General features: G+C 39.0%; 2 protein-coding genes across 6 annotated transcripts; one reads left to right on the top strand and one right to left on the bottom strand.

Moving 5' to 3' along the window:
* Positions 1-51: 51 nt before the first annotated feature.
* LOC103134435 (periphilin-1-like) lies at positions 52-15,424 on the bottom strand. 2 transcript variants are annotated; one of them, XM_016668763.1, is made up of 10 exons: positions 15,224-15,424; positions 13,916-13,977; positions 13,596-13,669; positions 13,250-13,477; positions 12,694-12,755; positions 11,627-11,686; positions 11,024-11,181; positions 9,040-9,119; positions 8,055-8,189; positions 52-464 (listed from the first exon to the last, which is right to left on the bottom strand). In XM_016668763.1, coding segments are annotated over exons 2-10 (993 nt in total). In that variant the 5' UTR covers positions 13,917-13,977; positions 15,224-15,424; the 3' UTR covers positions 52-269. The 2 variants fall into 2 exon arrangements, with proteins under 2 accessions (XP_016524249.1, XP_007546750.1); XM_007546688.2 differs by having other exon boundaries at positions 13,920-13,977; positions 15,224-15,423.
* Positions 15,425-16,969: 1,545 nt separating this feature from the next.
* On the top strand, positions 16,970-21,322 carry LOC103134431 (YY1-associated factor 2-like). Of its 4 annotated transcripts, XM_016668760.1 has the most exons (6): positions 16,970-17,133; positions 17,417-17,542; positions 19,888-20,000; positions 20,121-20,228; positions 20,377-20,529; positions 20,821-21,322. In XM_016668760.1, exons 3-6 carry the CDS (start codon positions 19,963-19,965, stop codon positions 21,062-21,064), a joined length of 543 nt encoding a protein of 180 aa, XP_016524246.1. In that variant the 5' UTR covers positions 16,970-17,133; positions 17,417-17,542; positions 19,888-19,962; the 3' UTR covers positions 21,065-21,322. The 4 variants fall into 4 exon arrangements, with proteins under 4 accessions (XP_016524246.1, XP_016524245.1, XP_016524247.1 ...); XM_016668761.1 differs by lacking the exons at positions 16,970-17,133; positions 17,417-17,542 and adding an exon at positions 19,667-19,777; XM_016668759.1 differs by lacking the exons at positions 19,888-20,000; positions 20,121-20,228 and having other exon boundaries at positions 16,973-17,118.
* Positions 21,323-21,638: the final 316 nt, after the last annotated feature.

Raw genomic sequence — 21,638 nt, 5'->3', positions numbered from 1 at the left:
TACAAGTAAAAGTTCAAAGTTGGTATGGATATGATTTGCTAAAAATATATATTTTTTTAGATTTGGTTGCTTTCTAATTCATCAATACTGTATGTACTTCACTGTAACATTTTTAGTCATTCACAAAACCTTCCATCTGTAGAATTATGATTAACAGAATATGTGAAAAACATGAATAAAAGATTAGATTTTTTTTTTCAGTCCTCAGATTTCCAGCTCATGTCCAAGTGACTTTACATTGTCATTTTTAGCAGCCTGCCATGACTATGTCAGGCTGTCGCGTCCGGCTGCTCCAAGATCTCGTCCAGCTCCACCACGAAGCTTTTGATGGCGTCTAGGCAGTGTTGCCGGATCTCCAACAAGTTCTTGTCCAGCGGAGCTTGCAGCAGACCGTCCAAACTGGGCTCCTTGTCTACCAGCATCTTCACCACTGTGCGGAATGTTTCACAGTCCTGCCTGTAATTCTGCACAGAATAAAGAATAAGATTAAGACATGCAAAGTCAATACAGAACAAAAAATGAAGTCACAGTAAAGTTAAATCACAATCTATTGTTTACTTGTCAAACCCAATATTAAGTTAAGGTAAAAACTTACTTTGTACGTATCATTACTTTATTGATAAAAATGGCAACAAAAGCTTTATTATGATCAATGGGCAATATGATCACAGTATTGCAATTCTCCAGGATAAAAAAAATTTCTCTGTAAATTTCTGCCTGTTTATGAATTATAAAAAACACAAAAATTGTTATGGATCATTAAAAATGGCTTGATTCATTTACTGATGGAAATGGTTGGTCAGTCAGATGGACTAAATGAAATACAGGTTGATGGTTCAGTGGCTGGGTGAAGAAAGAGATGGATGGATAGATGGAAAGATGAATGACTAGGTGGAGAGTGAACAGATGGAAAAAACAAATGGATAGATGGATGAATAAGTCTTCTGGATCTTCTGGTGTGGTGGGTAAAGACTGAAAAAATAATATTTCATATATATATACATATATACACATACACACATATATATATATATATATATATATATATATATATATATATATATATATATAATGCTTAAATAAAATTCCAGACTCCTCCAGGATGCTAAGAAATCCAGAACAAAAAATTGTGGCAAGGCAGAAATAATTTGTAAACCAGTGCCTCCTGGATGACAGATGGATTAAAAGAAGGACAGGTATCAAGATTTATCGCCAACCAAGCAAAAACGTTAACCTCATAAGTGAGTGCCTCTGTCACACCACTGCTTAAATTCAATGAACCGCCTCATGTCTAACCACGACCCTAATGACCCCAGGTCTGCTTTATGGACGTATTCCGTGAAACAGGTGTGTGAATGAGAGTGTATGCGCCGATTCCAGGGCATGTCTGCCCAATAAGAAAAGGAGCGCAAGGTGTCAGTCTGTTAGTAGCATTCTTTCACACTACTTTGCCAAAAGCTTTCACATCCCCCTCAGATTTTACTGCTAGCCTAAGATGGTTGTTAAGTTCTTTATACAGAGTTCCAGGTGCAATCTCGCGATGTCTTTATCACCTGGGGATGGAAAATGAGGTCCTTTATTGAAGCTGACAAGAGGTTTAGGGCTACGCCATACGACCCAAGAGCACTACGGGACCTCAGGGCTTAAATGACCTCTTAATTTAATATTTATTAGTCAAACCTTGCATTATAAAATGCTCTACTAATCAAGTCTACATTATTTTTCCTTTTTCCTTTTTGTCATCACCTGCCAATAGCAGTCGGTCTGGTCGAAAACAACAAACTTATCTTAGCGTGTCCCGCTCAGAGCGAGTCAAATTTTATGAAGGACGTTCAAAATAAAGGTCAAAATCTGAGCGGAAGCTCAAAAAGGGTTGGGTCTTTAAATACACAGAGAAGGACAAAGAAACCCAAACAACGTGACGTTTAACCTGGAACAATGAGGATGGAAACTGTTCACCACAGGACAACCCAAAAAAAAAAAAAAAAGCTGCATTTAAGGACAGAACAAGTCAGGGGTAGAAAAAAAACACAGCTGAGTTCTTTGTTATTATAGAAGATAAAAAGAAAAAGTAAGAAACAAATCAAGCCACCAAGAGATCATACAACAGTTTCATTTTAAGCTACTCATAATACGTCTGCAGAGACATTTCCTCCTTCAAGCCACCTTTGATTGTTTGCACATAAACTACAACAGGCCAGCTTAGTGAATGGATGATGGCTGTTACAGTGGAGGGTTACCGGTGCCCACCTCGCTCTTCACACATACCTGCCAGGTCAGCTGTGAGACCACCTCGCTTGGCAGTTCAGACGCATAAAGGCACAGGGTTAACCTCGACCTGCCACACTTGATGTACTTCACTGCACCTTTAGTAAAACATTACAGGGCTATACTTATCAGTATGTGAATTTCTTTAAGCAGAAATAGGGATTATTGCTATTTTTCTGCTCAAAGAAATGATATAACATGTTTTTGGATCCTGTTTCAACACCGTGATAATGTGTTATCTTTATGTTGACATAGCAGCCAGGTGTCATATTCTGTGGCATTATTTAATTAAGTTCGTCACTTAATCACCCGAGACGTCAGAAGAAAGGAATGGGAGCACTGAATGGAGCGGTTGTGACCGTTTTCCCTGGTTGTTTTTGCCGATACAGCCGTGGCGTCAACTTGTTCAAGTCGAGCGAATTTATCTGAGGAAGAAGCACGTCTAGTTGTTGCTCGTAGAGAGCGGTACTTAGAAAAGCTGTGAATAGCTAGCTTAGGAACAGACTGACACCTTCTTCTTTTTGAGAAGCTTTACAGTAATGCATCCGCGGTGCGTCATGGCAGAGTGGGCCACTTTCCGAAGAGTGGGACATCACTTGCAAAGGGTCAATATTCTCTGCAACACTAAAGAATATATGGGAAAACACCAATTGCTCTACATATTATAGTAAGGTTAGCATGGCCGTAGGACAATATTCACTGTACACGAACAACCACACGCATTGGGAAAGGCGAATCCAATCAACTCTGACAGAAATATTCCAGACTGTGGGAGATGTTTGGACTCAAATGCATGCTTTTATGTCTGCAGATCATGTCGAGCGATTTTGAGGCCCTGCGTAATGACAGTGTTTAGCCTGACCACAAGGAAGTGGGGCACTCACAACACGTGTGGCCAGCTGAGCTCAGGGTCAGCCTCATTCAGCAGTGCAAGTCGACTCCTCGGTTCTCTCTCAGCGAGAAAAAAAAGGGAATGGCCATTGCACCATTGCTCATCGTCTCGATGTCCTCGCAGAAATTAAGCACAAGGACGACAAAACCCGTTTCTGGTTTAGAGATGAAAGAGAAAACAGATGCTAAGTGGGACACAAACATCATGTCCCACAAACCAGTAACCCTTCCAAATCACTTCACTGTTGATTGTATGTTTGCCATCTCTCTAAACAAAGTCTTCTCCTTTTATCTCCCAAGCTACACTGCTGAGAGTAATTAAATGTTCGCTTTATTATTTGCCATTACACAGAAAAGCAGTCAAACAACTTTGGACTTTTTTCACAGGCACATTACAGCCACAAACGTCAGTGTGTTTTGTCATGTGATATATACCAGCATAAACTACCACATAACTGAGAAGTGACAGAAAAACAACACATCGTTTGAAACTTTCTTTTTAGTTCATGAATAAGACTCTTGAAAAGTGCGGCATAGAGTGTGTAGAACCACTTTTTTTTTTAAACTGAATAGTTCTGGCTCAGTCAAAGTGGATGCAGAACATCTCAACATTTTTGACCCACCCACTATACTGCAGTATCCTTATTGATTCTGCCACTTTTCCTAAAGGCTTGGGGGGGGGTCATGTCTCATTTGCAGTTGTTCCAAACTCTTTTCATCTTTTATTATCCACAACTTTAAAGTTAACCTGTCTGCCGTACTTTTTGGTCTTGATGGTACCAGTTTTTTAACAAACTGAGGCCTCAAGTTTGTTTGAGGCCTCAGAAGCCTCAAACAAACTTCTGAGGCTTTAACAAACCACGTTTACAGTGAAATATAATTACGCGCAGCTGGTGACGTCTGAAGCCACGTTGCACAAGAGATGGCAGAGTCAAGGCGCATGAATACAAATAAATAGAAGAGACTTTATTGCCCATAGGTAGGGAAGTTCAGGTGCAACAAGCAATTTGTCAGGTTTAGATCTAAAAAAGTTTGAAAAGCATTTGCTGTTTATCTTCCACTTCACTTTAATTATGGTACACTTTGTGCTGGTCTATTCCACAGAATCCCAACATGACAAAATATGCACGTTTAAGAGGTGCGCATACTTTTATGCACATTTCAAAGATTTAACACTGCTTCACAAAAAGAGGCTTCAACATGACTCAAGAGTTAAGAGATTTCACTAGTCTGCACAGTTTGTCCTACAAGTCATTTTTTTAAGCAGTCTGCACTCCATGTTATAGTTAGGGGTGCACCAATTGCAGTTGTCTGGCCGATCGCCGATTACCGATCTTTTAAAAAGTCTAATTTACCGATTCCGATTTTGGCCGATACCAGTTTTTTGTCTGAAATTTTGCTCAATATATTAAGAAAGTTGCTGAATTGGCAACAATGGTTAACAATTGTTAACTGTAAATGTGCAGACATGACCTGGTCAGCCGGTTTGTCAGTCAAACCTCTCTCAGAGGAGAAAAGAAAAGCACAGCGGTAGATTTTTAGACCTTTGCCGAGGTTGATAACATCGGTGGATAAGATCGGCTTCACATGTAAAAATTGGCCCAATCACCAATCTTTCAAAATTAAGGAAATCGGCACCAATAAATCAGCTGGCCGATAAATCAGTGCACCCTGTGGTTGATTTTGTAATAATTCCAAACAGATTTCAAGTCTCGTGAAAACCCTCTCCCGTGTTACTCAAAAGAACAAGTCAGGGTGCTTCGGACTAGGCCTGAAGCAATGATAAATTGTGCTGGACAACAAATCGTCCCAGAAATTACTGCAATGAAGGTAATATTGTCGCTTTGAGACAATTTTCAATTAATACTAACACCGCAATTGGAACACATTTTAAATATTCAAAATAAAACAATGAAAAACAATAAATAAAAAGGAAATAAGAACCAGACACACAACCAAAACTATCAATAAAATGGATTATGAGGTCGAAACAAAATTGCCCTTCAAAAAATATCAATCATCAGATTAGAAATTATCAAAATCATTTTTAATTTATCACACGATTAATTGATTAATTGCGACAGGCTTACTTAAGCCCCTCGTACACTCTTTAGGAAGTGAGAAAAAAAGTTCTCCTTCACTAGTTCCCTCTTGAAACTAGGAGCCACAAGCTGATCTTAGAGCTTGATAGAACGGGGCCACACAGGATGGACAGCGGGCCCCTGGAGCAACGGCAAACCTGGGGTCCTGAAAGAGGAACCTCGAAAAGCGGGCTTGTACGCAAATAGGATGTTTGCCGAGGTCCAAGTCGTGAACATGCTGAGGAGCGTTGCTGGAGTACCGTGTGGGGGTTGGGCAGTTCAAGATGCACACATGGGGTCCTGCATGGACTTTTTTGTGAGTTCAAACGAGCAGCGAGGCAGGCAGGGGTCCTGGATAATAAGGGAAGTAGGGTAATGATTTGAGGGCTGGGACGCATTATGGGATATTAAAAGAGCCGTTTTAATCTCTCAGGCTTCAAACTGGACCTCACAGTGGTCGGCGTAATAGTCCAAATGGACATGTTTCATTTGCACCGGATGAAAGGAGTTCCTGGAAAAATATTCCCACACTTTGTTTAGGTCATGTTTCTCTTTCACTTCGCAATGCTGTACTAAAGTTCGTCTCTTAAGAAAAAAAAAGAAACTGCAACTACTAACAATTATTTTAGTTATCGATTAATTGGTTATTTTGACGATTAATCAAATCAAATAAATTAGTAAAGTAGAAATTCAATTTTGTCTTTTTTTTAGACAATATTATAAATACATTAAAAATTAACAAATAAACAATTCAATTTCTCTTTTAAATGAGAAAATAAACATTTTATTGCCTAAAATGCAATTCGCAATCATTTGTAGCAAAGGATACAAATGAAATACCATACTTGAAGTGAAATACAATACTTTTCCAAAAACATCAAAATATGAAAAGCTCAGTTCTTCCTGATTGATCTGTTGACTTTTTTTTCTTTTTTCTTTGATTAACTGATTAATAACCGGATAGCAAAAGGCGATTAATACATTTTCTTTCAGAGAATTTGAACTGGGCAAAGCAAAAACTATGCCACATGGTTTTTGGGTAGTTTTGTTCTTAATTCATCTTAAATAAATACAAAATCTATATATTTTTGTACAGATTTGACCTTTTCTTTGCTCTGAATGTGTCATTCTTTCAGTAAATAGCCTCTTTTTGTCTCCATGCTTCAGTTAACAATAAATAGATTAAATATGGATTAATCATATCAGCCCAAAACCTTAGTGAGGATGCTTTGGTCCTGTTCTCCTTGACAGCAACCAATAGGAGCAACTCTTTCAAACCAAAGTGAAGAGCCAGTGATCCGGTTCTGCCCACCACCTGATCAGCCCGTTCAGAACAGTAACATATGTGTGTGTGTGTGTGTGTGTGTGTGTGTGTGTGTGTGTGTGTGTGTGTGTGTGTGTTTCACAACACCTGGGCCAGATGTTACAGTAAAGGAGCAGTCAGAGTTTCATTCTCTCACCATGTCTGTGGAGACAGCTGGAAAGGAAAGGGTGAGCATGTGTGCACTAACGCCAAGGGATGCACCACAGTGTGGGTGGGCCACCTGCATCCTGCAGGGCAATTCCTGCCCCGCTTTAACAGGAACAGATAAGTGGTACTGTAGCGCAAAGTGATGAATGAGTGGGAAAAACGTGCAGCTCCGACTAGCACGGCCTCAACAGAAGTCTCGATCTGAGGAGCTGAGAACTCTCCTGCTTCCTTGTCAGACTTTTCATCAACAGAACACACTTCTCATAGGCAATTTTTTCTTTTTTTAGAGCCTTTAAAAATTTTACACTATTTTCTTTTATACAGTATATAGTAATTTTAATGAGCGCTGTGCACTGCTGGTCAGTTGACTACAGGTAGGCTGCAACATGTATCAATAATGCAATAAAAATGCATTAGAAAAATGTCAAAATGAATCTAAATTAATGCTAGAAAGGAGGATAACGATGTATTAATTTGCACCCGCTGGATAAATCAAGTAGATGGGAGTCATATTTCATATTTTATAAATATGACAGGTGAATTATGTTGGATTGGATTTCAGCATTTTGTCAGGATTTGATTAAAAAAAAATTCTTTAAAAGATAAGATGTTCTGTTTCCGTTGACCATATAATTACGCAAATTGGAATTCCGAAAATAAATACGTTTAATGGAAATTGATAAATAAAAAAATAATATGAAAAAAAAAAAGAAGAAAACACACATTTTTCAATAAAAAGCTTTTGCGCTAGGATGAGGTGGTTTTTCCGGTATCGGAAGTAGACTTTCACAAAGCTACAGTGGGAACGCTTTTTCCGTGTCACACGAGTCACGTGATCAACAGCCGGCTGTTACTACTGGCAGAAAAGACGAACAAGACAACAGGAAGTGGTAGGGGGACGGTGGCGCAGAGTGTTACTTAACGACTTGTTGCGTGAAACAAACATCGACAAAATTTTGCCAACATTTGCAACACAAACATAGCCGAAATACACAATGGTTATAAAACGAGGGGAGAAAACAGTTCGTTTATGGGTGCAAAAACACCATTAGAAGGGTCAAAACGGCAACATGTGGGTACGGAGTGCAAGCAGGAATTGGGGAAGAGATTAATTGGGGCTGAGTTTACAAAGACAGCAACGTCATTAGTCACATTCAAGAAAAAGACAAATCTGAAGGTAAAAATGAGTATCGGTATTAACTTACTGGCAGATTTGTCCAACATTTCTGGAGAATATTTCAGTTCTAAACATTTTCCATTCTAAATCAAAAATACAGTTCAGGGTCCAAAAGCTTCAACAGGAGTCACAAAGGTTTTGCCACTTTCCTAGTAAATGTTCTTACCTTCTCGATTTCGGCAACTTTAGCCTTAATGGCCTCCGATCGACGCGCCTTTAAGTCCTCCTCTGGCGTCAGCTTTGGCTCCGCGCTGGCAGCCGCGACCTCCTCCGTCTCTGCTGCAGATGCTGATGGTTTTTCCTGGCAGGCCAAACGTCGAGGGTCAAAGCAGAGGTCCACAGGTTTAGAAACTGGCTCCGATTTCAAAGCCTTTCGAATAGAGACAAGTCTGCTCTCTTACAGGTGCCAGTGTCTTGTTTGCATGTGTCTCTTATTAAGCGGTCTGCACGCCAATGGAAAGGCCTAGGAATAGCTTTCTGATAACAGCATCCTGACAGACATTATGCAAAAAAGTTATACTTATGTTCAGCAAAAACTTTGTACATTAAAGAGATTATTTTGGGTGTTATTTAGGGTGACTTTAGGGTGCACAAAGAGAAAAATATGAAGCAAATATCAAAAGACTTTGCATCTTTGACAAAGTCAGTGTTTGCATAGCCTTATAAATGCTTTTGCTTAATATCTCACCTACTTGAGCTGTCTGAATGTATACAATAAGAACATTTTAAAACTTCCATTTTTGCTGAACCAATCAGTAAAGTGACAAAACAAATTCATGTGACAGTAAACATACAAATTACCCCCAAAAAACTGTTTTCATACTTTATTAGTCACAAAGGCAACATTTTTCATTATTTTATAGTTGAACCAAAATGGATCCACATAAAAAAAAAATTAAAAAAAAGTTTAGATCGGCATCTATTTTCCCCACAACATTCTGCTGAAAATGCTTTCATAGTTACACATAACAACAGAAAACGAGTGAAAAAGCAGCGAGAAAACCTACAGAAAAACGGCAGAACTAATAATCAACGTCACGGTAAACGAAACCATGCGAGTCTGACTCTTCGGAAGAACTAAAGAGTGGCTTAAAACTTTTGCACAGCGCCGTATAGACTTGTACAGAATGCGTGCAGATCAAATATTTTACCTTGGCAGAGAGCGAGCGGTGAGGGGAGCCCTCTGCAGAGCTGCTGGGAATGTAGCTCTTTGCTGTGTTGGACTTGTTGTCTACGGAGACAAAATCATGGAAGGGCTACAGTTCATAATCACTCTCATATTCCAATAGTAAACACAAAGGTCTGACAAAAATTAGGCGACTACAGTCAGGGTGGCCGCAGCGCTCTCTCAATTACTCTTCTCCCTATTAAAACGAAGCCCGGAGGAAAGTCTTTGTGGGTCGTCGTCTGGAACGAATGTCGCATTAAACGCAGCATGTTTCTTCATATAGGGACTGCAATGCTCGTTATGGCTTTTTCTTCCCTCCTTGAACTGCATTGTTTGACATTAGCCCACAATGCCTCCTTTATCCCTCCACAATAATAAAGTCATGGCATGAAGATGAAGTTGCAAATGTCTCTCATCTGTTTTTTTTTTTTTTTTAACTCTAATTGTGGGGGGCCTCTCAAGTCAAAGAAAAATGATTTTGTGCAATTCAGCCGTTTGGAAATTGTCCCCGTTTGTCCACACCGCTTTCACTTAAAAGAGAACGCAGATAAACGTCGGTCGTTTTGTCATCGTTTGAAACCACGAAAAGTGTTTTATTGTGATTAGAGTGAGGTAATGTTGAGGTTTTCCATGCGTAGTTAGAGGCACAAATACCCGATCAGGTCAAAGTTTTGCTTCAAACAAACTGTACGCCGACATCTTGGTGAAAAGTTACCGATTCCTCTGAGCTGCTACTTTTGTTCCTTCGCAAACTAAGGCGGGAAAAAAAACAAGCAAAGAAACTCAAGATCCAATAATGAAGATGTGACATAGAGACAATACCCTCTGTTACTGGGCGGGTTAAAGATTTCCGAGTATTTTATTATAATTGTTATTTGTGTTTGGTGGTGGCAACTGTAATCGGTCAAATTTTTCCAAAACAAAAACCTACCAGTTAGTCTTTGTTTGTGAATGAATCTCGTCAGAAACAATAAATCGCTTCCAAGTAAAGTGATATCTGCTCCTAGTTCACACACGACGGAACCAAAATCCACAAATTTAAATATGCGCCGTCCTCTCACCTGTTTTGAAGTAAACAAATCTTTGTGGAGGTTATTTAACCTATTTTATTAGTCCAGCTACCAAAGCCAAAACAAAATTAAGTAAAATAACAGACTGAAAGTGATTGCGGAGACATGGTTGAGGCTGCGCGTTTACTGCTCGCTCGGTGAGGAAAAGGTCACGTTGTGCATCCCATGACAAACCACCCCAATAAACCGAAGGTATCCTTTTTCCCAGCCTTTAACAGAGCCTGTGTGTGTGTGTGTGTGTGTGTGTGTGTGTGTGTTTGTGTTGTGTTCATGTAATTAACATCCCAACATGTTACAGCCCACCCTGACCCTTCACATTACACACCTCCTCTAAAAACAGATGCCTTATCTGGAATGACTGAATTCCTTTGTTTTAATTGTTGCGTTTCTGAAACATGGGAATGTTTTTTTTTGTTCTGCTGCTGCAGCTGCAACAGGAGAATTATTTTTCACAGGTTACGTGTCGTGTAAAGCGTTAACGTGCTGTGCCCCTTCTGTAATCTGCTTGCGCTTTAAGTCTTAAGTCGAAACCTTCAGGTTGTGCCTTATAACCGAGTGTCAGATGGTTCAAAGTGGCAGTCTGTTACGAGATGTCATAAAAGCCATTGGTCACCGGGTCAGGCAGTCAAATTCATTAGTGCCGGGCTCCGAGCACAAATTTACAATCGAAGACGAAACACAGCGGAGGAGAGAGTTCACGATGGGTTCAATCGGGATTAACACCAGTTTGACTCGCGTTTCGGTTCACCGGATAGTTTTGCTCTGGTGTAAATGAAGTGAGAAAGCCAACTCTGTGTGATCTTTAAGGCATTTGAGAAATTGTTTAATGAAAACCAAATCAGGGCAAACCTGAGGGCTAACCGTTTTCAGGAGCGTCACTCATCTGGCAGCACTTACGCTTTTGCTGGTACGTGTAGCCTTTGTCCCTGTCGGGAGAGGAGCTCCTGTTGGTGCTGGATCCGGATCGGACGGGCGGATGGCCTTCCCTCCTTCCAGGTGAGCGCTCCCGAGTGATGACCAAGGATTTAGAGGACCTGTAGTCCTCATAATCCTCCCTAGTGCATAAACATTAAGCAGTGCAGTGACAAATTGACCTATTTACATCTGAGGTTCAGGACATTTTTTTTTTCATATCAAATATTAAATGAGAGTAAATTCATGTTACATATCAAAGTTAGTGTGTACTTGAAAAGCACATCACGCCGAGGCTTTTAGGGAAAGGAATAAAGTGAACAACATGGATTTTGGAGCTAAAAAAAAAAAAAACATGTGCATGTGGAGAGAAAAAAAATGCATTTTTGGTTTCATCCGACCCGAGCTGCATGGTTCTGAAAACTTTTGCAAGGCATTACATAAACAAAGGGAAGTTGAAAACTAATTAGTAATTTCCCTTCACAAGTAGAAAAAAAACAGCAATTTATCAGTCCTGTTAACAAAACCAACTATTTGTGAACTCTGCTGCTCACGACTCGTGAAGTTAGCGACATGTCTGACACCCACCTTGGTGGAGGACCACTCCCTCGACCTCTCTTTCGGAGATTATGACCTCTGCTCCTGTTCCTGAAATCAGGGACATTTTTTTTTAATAAAAAGAAATGGAAAAGACAAGCATTCTGGGTAAAATTAGGTTCATCCTTCAGGGTTGAGATTAAAATTTTAGCCAAAACGTTTTAAATTTTTTTTTAAATAGTACCCACATTTTGCCACCTACAAGTGGTGTTCGACAACACATTGCTCTTGCTAAATGGCAGAAAAAGAGTATTTCATTTCTAGTTACTCTGTTTGAAAGCCTTGGGAATCTCTGTAGGTAAGATCAGATCAAATTTCCCAGTAACGTTGAAAATGAATGTAGTTTAAATCTTATTGAAATGCCTTTGAGAGCTAAGCAGGCCAAAGTCGACAGATAGGAGGTTAATCCTCAAAATCATACATCAATTTTTATTTAAAAAGTCCACAGACACACACGTGTGTGTTTGCCTGGAGAAGAAGCTGTCCAGCTGGTTCTCCTCTCAGAGAGGGGCAAAGTGTGGAGTGGGGGTGAAGTGAGTGGAGGGGTGTTTGGCTAAGTGAGTAGACACTAGTGCCCTTTGTCCTCTTCTTTGGCCTGGCATGACTCCTATACTGCTACCAGAAGCTGCTGGTATGCACAAGCAGCAAGGAAAGAGGTTTGTTGATGGAGTCGTTATAATTGCTGAATCGCTCCGATGCTCTGAGAGGGATTTCATTTCTATTCCTGAGTTCTGCAATTAAGAACACTTTATCTGTATACGTAAACATTTTTTTTTATATCTCGATAGCTATCTACGAACCAATTTTTAAAGTAGCAGAACCATATTCTTTCCGTTTAGCGGAATGCTAAAAGAAAAATGCAAAAGAAAAGTAAAGCTTGATGCAACTATATTTATTAATAAGCTCCATGCTTATTACATGAAAAGAAAGGGCTCATGAATGCTTCTCATGTTCATCACCATAGAACAGAAGTCTCCGGCCATCTAGTGGACAAATTGGTGAATTACAACATAACTGCAGTGGAGGTTGTACTAGCCAGGAGAGAAAAACAAAGTTACCTTGAGCTTAGCTGATGCCTCAAGTCATCTCTGCTGTAACTCTGCTGGGGGTATGAGGCTTCCTGTAAAACAAACAAACAAACAAAAACATTTTAATATATATAACCACTAGAAAAATGCAGCTAATTTAGATTTTTAATTGTGTTTGAAAAAAATTCCTGGGTATCTGTGAAGAACATAAGAAATTCCACGGAGAGGAATAAATGGGCCGACAATCATCAGTCACTTATTTCAATTATTCAATTCAGTTCAATTATTTGTTAGCCCAAATTGCAAATCAGCTAATGACATGGCAGCGACTACATTCATTTATCTTACTTGTTATTAATTGCCGATTGATGGTTTCTTAGATAAAAATTTGTCACAGTCGATTAGCTAATACTTATACCTCCTTTTAGTGCTGTAATTTTTTTACAAGGTGCTAGAAATGCAGTAAAGGAAAAAAAAGTTTGATTCAATCAGTAGTGTGTGTTCTATTAGCATGCCATAAATTTTTTTTTTTTTTAAATCAGAGTACTCCGTTCCAACCATGGTCATGTCCTTTCAGTTGACTTACATTTCGATGTGGTGAAGAATTTCTTCGATAGCTGCCATAGTTTGGGTTTTCGTCATAGTACTGACTGTCGTCAGGTGGATAACCGTCTTCGCTGTGATATCCTCTTCCACTCTGGTAGCTGCGAGGGCCTAAGTACCGCTGGTCCTCATATCCTCTGTCAAATTCCAAACCCGGGTGTGGTATAGGGTTCCTCTTGTCAATAATATTGACAACTCGATGAACTATTACCTGAAAGGACCAGTTTTGACATTTTATTGAAATGACTCTAGTATAATGCAGCTATAACGCCAGTAACAACCACAACGCTGCATGCCAACAGACATCGCAAAGCAACCATTTGGCATACCTCTCTCGCATCCGTTGGGGCAAAGCGCTCTTCATATGCCTCTCTGATAGATTTTCGACCATGCTGATAAGCCACTACAAAAAGCAATGACAGAAAACATAAGATGTACGCCTGTAGTACTTGTTTAAAGGTTGGAATCCAATGATAAATTTTAACAGTGCTTATGAGGAAGAAATTTGTATTCAGTTTGTCTTGTTTAAAGAAATTACAACCTCTTTCTGTCTCCAAGTTGCTGGATATTTTCTGGAAGGTGTTCATGTTTTGAAGATGACCTCTATGAGATTTGGATGCAAAAGCAAGTAAAATGCTGTTCATTACACTTACTTTCAGGTTAGGTTCTCTGCTCCGTCTGCTGACTATGCCTCAGTTGAGAAAAATGAACCTATCAAGTAAATACATAAAGATAAAATTATTTTTTTTAAAAAAGCCAAGTTATCACAGTGTGGAACTTGCAATCTCACACAAGTGTCTCAGCTCAGTTCAACACAGCAGGACACTATGGCTTGTTAATTGTTGATTTCCTTCAGCGAAATAGTTCAGATTTATCCCAGTAGCTAAACAATCCAAGGACTATTGCGCTACAAGATCCAAGGAACTCAGTGAAAAGACTTATAGATTTATGTAATTTGGGGAAAGTCTTTTGGATCAATTTCTAAACATCTTGAGATTGAACTGTACTTAAATACAAAGTTTTTAGTTGAGTCTTCAAATTTCCCCAACTCTGTACCAAGATGCAAAATGTCACAACGGATGAAAGACCGTAGGGTTAGGGTGTTCAGGGACAGTCCAAGAACTACAAATGTTCATGTCTGCCATTAACTGAAACAACTGGCTTGTTGTAACAGCAGCGTGATTGTAATTTCAGCTGCCAAGTGGAGAGTCAAAATGCTCTGAAGAAATGTTTTATGTAGAGATGTGAAAAAGATTATTAGGTTACAATGACGTGAAGCATGTATGGAGAACAAGGCGGTGCTTTTTAACCACAGCTTTTAAGTGTGGTAGCATCATGCTAGATGGTTGAAATTTGGATACAACTGGTTGTTCTAACAGGAACCAAATATCAAATGTGCATCAAAACTGATTTTACAGCAGATGACACAGGCTAACTTGACTCGCAACGAATGGCACTAGCTAAAACCTCGACTTTAACTCTTTTGTAGGCCTGGACTACACTTAAAAGCTAAACACATGCTAATAGACGAGCTAATTTAAATGAAGTCTTGCAATTATGATTAAAAGTGTGATAAAGTATCAATCCAGAACTGTGAGAGGAGGCCATTGATAGCTACCAAAAGCATGCAGTTGCTTGACATTTAACCAAATCTCTGCAGGAGTGTTAAAAGTATAAATGTAAAAATTTAACTTTGATTACATGTTTGATACACAATTATTCCCAAAGAAAAAAACTGGTCCAAATGCTTCACTAACTACTATGACGTTAAGCTCCATTATAAAATTATACATGTCAGTGTTCTGTTTTATTTGTAAATAGTTTGAGGTTTAAAACCTCAACGCAACAAGCGAGACACTCTCTGATGAATACCTGACGAGCGTGTTTTAGCATCATTAGCAAAAACATCCCGCTACAGCAGCAGCAGCAGCACATACGGAAGTCATGTGAAACTCACCGAATAATGAACTCAGTTCGCCCCTTCCGGAGAGGTCTGCCTTACATTGTCTTTCTGTCGATCTGTGTTTGCATGTAAAATTCGTGTTGCTTTTTGCTGATTTTTCCCTCTCTGTTTACAACAGAAAGTACATTAGGAACACTGTAGAAGCAACACCATTATTTTTCTTGTTTTCTTCTTCGGCGAAGAAAACGTGTTTTGGAAAAAGGTGAGCGCCCTCTAGGGGTCTATGTGACTCATGTTTCACTGGACAACGTCACGATATGGCATTGTTTTGGAGGAAAAAGGTAAAGTGAATTACTGCGAATAGTTTTTGCGTGCATAAAGAATGCATCAAGAATTATCTTGACGCACGCAAAATAAATCCTTGTATACCTATAAGTATATAAAAGTAATATATAAGTATAAAATATATACTTCAATATTAGCTGAAGTATTCCTCTCAAAGACTTTTTTTTAGTTTTAGTTCATTTAATTTGAAGGTAGTTTTTTTCCCACCTGTTTAAAAGTAATGTAATTCCCAGTTTTAGTTTATATATTTATTTACCTAATCATTTACTTGTATTTTAATTTTTTATTGTATTACAGTTAAAAGTTTCCTTTTATTTCTATTAATATAATTAACTTATATTACAGAGTAATTTGTGAATTGCTTCCTACATGTCAGTATCTCCTCATGTTATAAAACTGAATTTGAAACCCATATGGTAAAATAATACATTTATTATTTAACCATATGGTAAACCACATAAATATACCATATATATTTTACATGTTTATATGTGTTGCAGTATTTATTTTGCAATTTGATGCATTTCATGCATAAGCAAGTACATAAATGTGGTTATATAAATATAAATCACATAACATACAATAAGTAAGTAATAAGTAAACATTTCTTCTGTAATAATTGTCATAGACAAAATCAGTTTTGATCAAGTGCAGGAAATCAGAAAATATTTTTTTAAAATAAACGATTCAATGTTTAAACATTGATTTAATTATGTAGTTTATTGTAAAATGTATTTCACCCTTGAAAAATTATTCAATTCAACTTATTTATATAGTAACAATTCACACATCCTCTATTCATAAGTAATTTATTCAAATTAGTTCAAAAGGCTTCTTTTTAAGGAAACCCAGCAGATCGCATCAAGACCTCCTGGACAAATGTGCAGCTAGTCGCTTGCTTTGTGTCGTTGATTTTACAACAATCCCTCATACTGAGCATGCATGTTGCGACAGTGGAGAGTAAAAACTCCCTTTTAACAGGAAGAAACCTCCAGCAGAACCTGGAAGTACCAACTGCCATCTGCCAAGATCAATTGGGGGTTTGAGACAACAGAGCAAATACACAAAACAGATACAGACTTTTTATGTAAATGAAAAGCAAGCAGGAAGTCTTTATGGACGAATCGGTCCACTTATTCAGATATTATTATGTATGATAATATTCAAATTAATTTAACTGACATTTTACATTTATCAACAAGTGTATTTTAATTTTTATATGAATATGTTATAAACCATAAATCCATTTCTGAACTGTGGCACATTTAGCCCTCTATACAAAGAAAGTTATATTGATGTTTTGATTGGTGTTCTGTCACAGCAAGGGCAATTCTCCTCACAATTGAAGTCTCGTCTGCTCAGTTTACAGCGCTGTTAATATTACAAAAGCCTTTCATCAGTGTTGTCACATTTATTGCTGTTGTGATTACATCACATGTGATTGGCTGAACAAGGATCACGTGACCAGCCCACCAGACTGGAGTTTCCGCGACAGCTGAAAAGCTGTTAATGCGTGTTTTTTCCCCCGCACCTGTACGGTTGATCATTTCTAACTCCTCAAGGGCCTAGTTTTGTAGAATGGGAGACAAGAAGAGTCCCACAAGGTAAAAGCTTCGCTGGTATGTTTCAATAACGACTTTAACGGGCTTTTAGTGAACAGAGAGCACGGTGAATGGATGGAGCTGTGTGGTACTGAAAGTGTTCATGGCGGCAGGCTGCTGCTTGTGTGTGAATGTGTGGCTGCTTTCCGTGCCTCCCTGACCGGTTCAGGCCAGGAAATGGTTTCCCAAACAATTAAATACTGTGTTTATTTTTCACATAGCGGTTAGTGTTCAAAAAGCACAGCTGTCATTGTTAAAATTTCCGCTGCCCGTGTGTGTGTGTTTTTGTTTGTGTCTGAAGGCCGAAGCGGCAGTCCAAGCCGTTCACCGACGATGGGTACTGGGACTGCAGCGTGTGCACGTTTAAGAACAGCGCCGAGGCGTTCAAGTGCTTGATGTGTGATGTCAGGAAGGGGACGTCGACCCGGTGAGTGCAGCAACTTTAACACTGAGAAAAACGCCTTCACGTGGCAGTGACTAAAGATGCGTGAGGGATTTAAATTGCATAATGAAGCATACCTTGGTTGTATATCTTAGCGTAGCTATTAAGGGTTAGATTGTTTTAACTTTTGCTAGAAGATTGCTTTTTCATGATCATATACATACCCTAATCCAGTTTAGCTTTTATTGTGTGGACATGGATGCTTTATCTGAATTAAAAACAGTGTTTGTAATCCCAGAGCTGTGAGCACTTTTGGTTTTTGATTAGTAATATATTATGTACACTTACAGTTAATCACACTGTAAGTGTACATAATATACACTTACAGTGTATATTATGTACACTGTAAGTGTATATTATATACACTAATACATGTCCTAATACATGTATTAGGACATGTATTAGGTGTATGTCCTAATACACCTGAATACACTTGTTTTCAGGTGTATTAGGACATACACAACCTCTTTTTAAAAATAGTAAGGGTTTTCAAGAAAACATGCCCATATCAGCCATTGTCCCAAATATTATTTTATTCTTCTCAGAGTAGCACTGAGTTTGTATTAAGTTGATAGTAATTTGTTGATAATAAGTCAGGCTACCAGTCCGGGCAGCCAGCTGGCCCGCTAAATATGCTCATATAGCTTGGCGAGCGTAGCATTAAAGCAGTCTCAACTCTATTAAAAGTGATGGTTGTTCCCTTAGTTTCTGTGCCATGACTGTTTATGATGATCATGTCTGGAAACATTTCCAAACAGCTGGTTCTTTCTTGTTATTGAGGAAAAAGTAGTCATTCTAAATAGGTTAATATCATCCTTAAAGGTTCAAAAAACAAATGCAACAGTATCTACTTTAATGCAACCCTTTCCTTTAGACCTCTACTGTTGGCTTAAAGACAAGAGGGTCAACTCAGAAACATTGCTTTTTAGCACTGCTTCATTTAATTTCCCCCCCGTTGACAGATGGTCTGCTTTGATTGTTGAATCACAGCCGCTTACTCTTTGAATATGTTCAACTTGACATCTCTTGAACACCTGCACTCCCACTGCGCTCTGCTTGGGTAACGGATGATGACGTTTGTTATTGTCACAACAAGAGCTTTTACCGTTTTCTCATCACCACCTCCACATAAGAATTGACATTATATTCGATTCTCTGCAAAAAGGTGGGATAAAAACGTAAGCTACCCTTCTTTAAAGGAATTGTTTTAGCAAGCTAGTGACACAACATGCAAGCTCTGTTTGCTTTGAGCTACATTGACCTGATCAGTAATGTTTCTGTTCCTCTTGACAGTAATTTCTGTTGGCCTACCAGTTTTCTTTCATTTATTGTAAATTTAGCAAGAAATTAGCATTTGTTGGAACAAACCCTTTACCCTCTGTGGCCACGGTGAATGTATCGCGTAAACAACCTGCTCCCTGTAGCTACAGTTCCAGTAACGTGCATAAGAGTTGTTTTTAGAGAAATATAAGTGAGGTCAGGATGCATAGATTTTAGTTCCATACACGTGAAAGCATTGGAAAAAAATTCAGCTTTGAATGTAAATTAAACATCAGGGAAAACAATTTAATTTACCACTCAACAGAAGGCGAGAGGAATGTTTTCTTTTTTGTTTGTTTTGTTTACCAAATCAAACATTTATGGCATAAATTGAAAAAACAAAACAAAAAAAAAAAACGCTTCATGATTTATAAAGTTATATTGATCATTAAAGCACAGCTTCTAAGAACTACACATCTGTGTTTCTGCAGTTCCTCTGCATTTTGCGGTTTTCCCCTCCAAAACATGTTTAATTTCCCTTGACAAGTTTACTACTTGATTAAGGTCTGCGGATTAGGCTGGCCTCTCCAGAACATTAATCTTGTTGGTCTGGAGCCAAAATGTCATCTGCTTAATGGTGTGTTTCAAGGGCGTTTCCTCCTCAGCATAACGCAGCATGACCCCTTCAAGTATTTCAATTTATTCAAATTAATCCATGTAATGGCGAGGCCTAATACATTACCATAAGAAACAACCTCATGGCGTTGTAACTGAGCTACCGTGTTTTGTGGCGTGAATTGGAGGTTCACGCCACAATTCACGACAGTGAACTGTCCGGGACAGTTTGCCTGACAAACTGTCCCCCGACTTTTTGATGTACCTCTGCTTCAACACACCTGAGTCAGATAATGAGGTCATTAGCTGGAATTTGAAGAGCCTGCCTGCACACAGTTGATTAAGGTTTGTTGAACCAGTTGCAGGATACTGATTTCCGGAGAGGAGTTCACTATAACCAGCAACATTTGCTGCCATCACTTCAGAGGTAACTGTTTAATGTATGTTTTCCACAGGATATACTGTGGAGATTTAATTTTCTAAAGGATCTGATTGTTTCTGTTAACACTAAATCAGCAAGCAAGCATGTCATGACTGCTGGTTTCCTACTGGTCTTCTACACGTACTGGTAAAGGATTTGCTGTGTATACATGTATAATTTGTGATGATGCTGGAAGTCCTTGTAAAATTGAGAAGGTATATTTCAGCAGATGTGTATTTTTATTTTCTTTTATATTTGTTTCTAAAGGTTAATGATTAGTGAAGTGGCAGATTCAGGCTCTTTTCCTACATCAGAACGATCTCTTGGGTGCAGACTTGCTGCAGTTAAATTGCAGATTCTTCCTCACTGTCTCAGGCATGTATTCTGGATCCCATTCAAATCATTCATGCCAACTCTTCAGCCAGGACATGTCATTCTAAAACAGGAAATGAGGCATTTTGGACACAACTGTATAACTAAATGGAAGGAGATTTTTAAAAAATTTTCCCCCTGTCCTTTTCAGAAAGCCACGACCCGTTGCTCAGCTTGTTGCACAGCAAGTAAATCAACAGTTTGCATCTCCGACGCATCCCAAAAAGGAGAAGAAAGAAAAATCCGAGAAGGACAGAAGTGACAAAGATACAACACTGAAAAAGAAAAACCAGAAAAGGATGAGGTAATTATTAAAATGTGAAATATTTAGTGTCCTCTCTAAGCCAGTGTTTCACAACCCTGGTCCTCAAGGCTCACTGTCCTACATGTTTTAGAGGTTTCCCTGTTTTAACGTGCCTAATTCAACTGATTGCAGTTCACCAAACTCCTGTTAATCAGTCATCGATTGAAATCAGCTGGACTGAAGCAAATAAATGCCTAAAACATGCAGGGTAGCGTTTCTTTAGGACCAGGGTTGGGGAAACGCTGCTCTAAGCAGTTCTCACTGGCTGACCTGTTTGTTTTGCTCCCTCAGCAGGCCCAGGTTAAAGAACGTAGACAGGAGCAGCGCCCAGCATCTGGAGGTCACGGTCGGAGACTTGACTGTAATTATCACAGACTTTAAGGAGAAAGTTAAATCCACGTCTTCCTCAGTGAGCACCGCCTCAGCAGACCAGCACAGCCAAAGTGGCTCAAGCTCCGACAACACCGAGCGAGGAGTCTCCAGGTGCTCCTCGCCCCGCGGGGAGACTTCGTCGATTAACGGAGAGACTCACTAGCCCCCCCCTGCCCCCCACGCTCCCAGTCGGCATAACACACTGATGTGCACTCTCCACAGTCTCGGGTCAGAGAATAAACTTCAACATGCACATTTTTCTTCATATAAAACCTTAAATGTCAGTATGATAGCATTCAGGTTGTACATTTCTCTGCCTTCCCCATGTTTTACCCTGTGTGATCGGTTCCAGGCTCTCCTGCAGCCATCATGATTAACTGAAAATGGAGCAGTAGCATTAAAACTCGGGCGTCTGCGTGTAGCCATGTCGCGTTTCTTGGTGCTTCAACAGTGTTGCATCAGCATCACAGACTGATGTTGGTCGCTGCACACAATAATTAGGTCATGGTGGAAATGTGAAGAAATCATCTCAGAATAAGTTTTTGTTCTCAACATAATTTGCACTTGTTGCCAATCCTGTGTTAGTAACATTTTTTTTTTTTTTTTTTTTGTTTTGTTTTTTTCTCAACATAACTTGCACTTGTTGCCAATCCTGTGTTAGTAACATTTTTTTTTTTTTTTTTTTTGTTTTGTTTTTTTCTCAACATAACTTGCACTTGTTGCCAATCCTGTGTTAG

This window comes from Poecilia formosa, unplaced genomic scaffold (assembly GCF_000485575.1).
Source record: "Poecilia formosa unplaced genomic scaffold, Poecilia_formosa-5.1.2 Scaffold17, whole genome shotgun sequence".
Classification (NCBI taxonomy): Eukaryota; Metazoa; Chordata; class Actinopteri; order Cyprinodontiformes; family Poeciliidae; genus Poecilia; species Poecilia formosa.
This window is presented reverse-complemented; position numbering and strand designations above follow the sequence as displayed.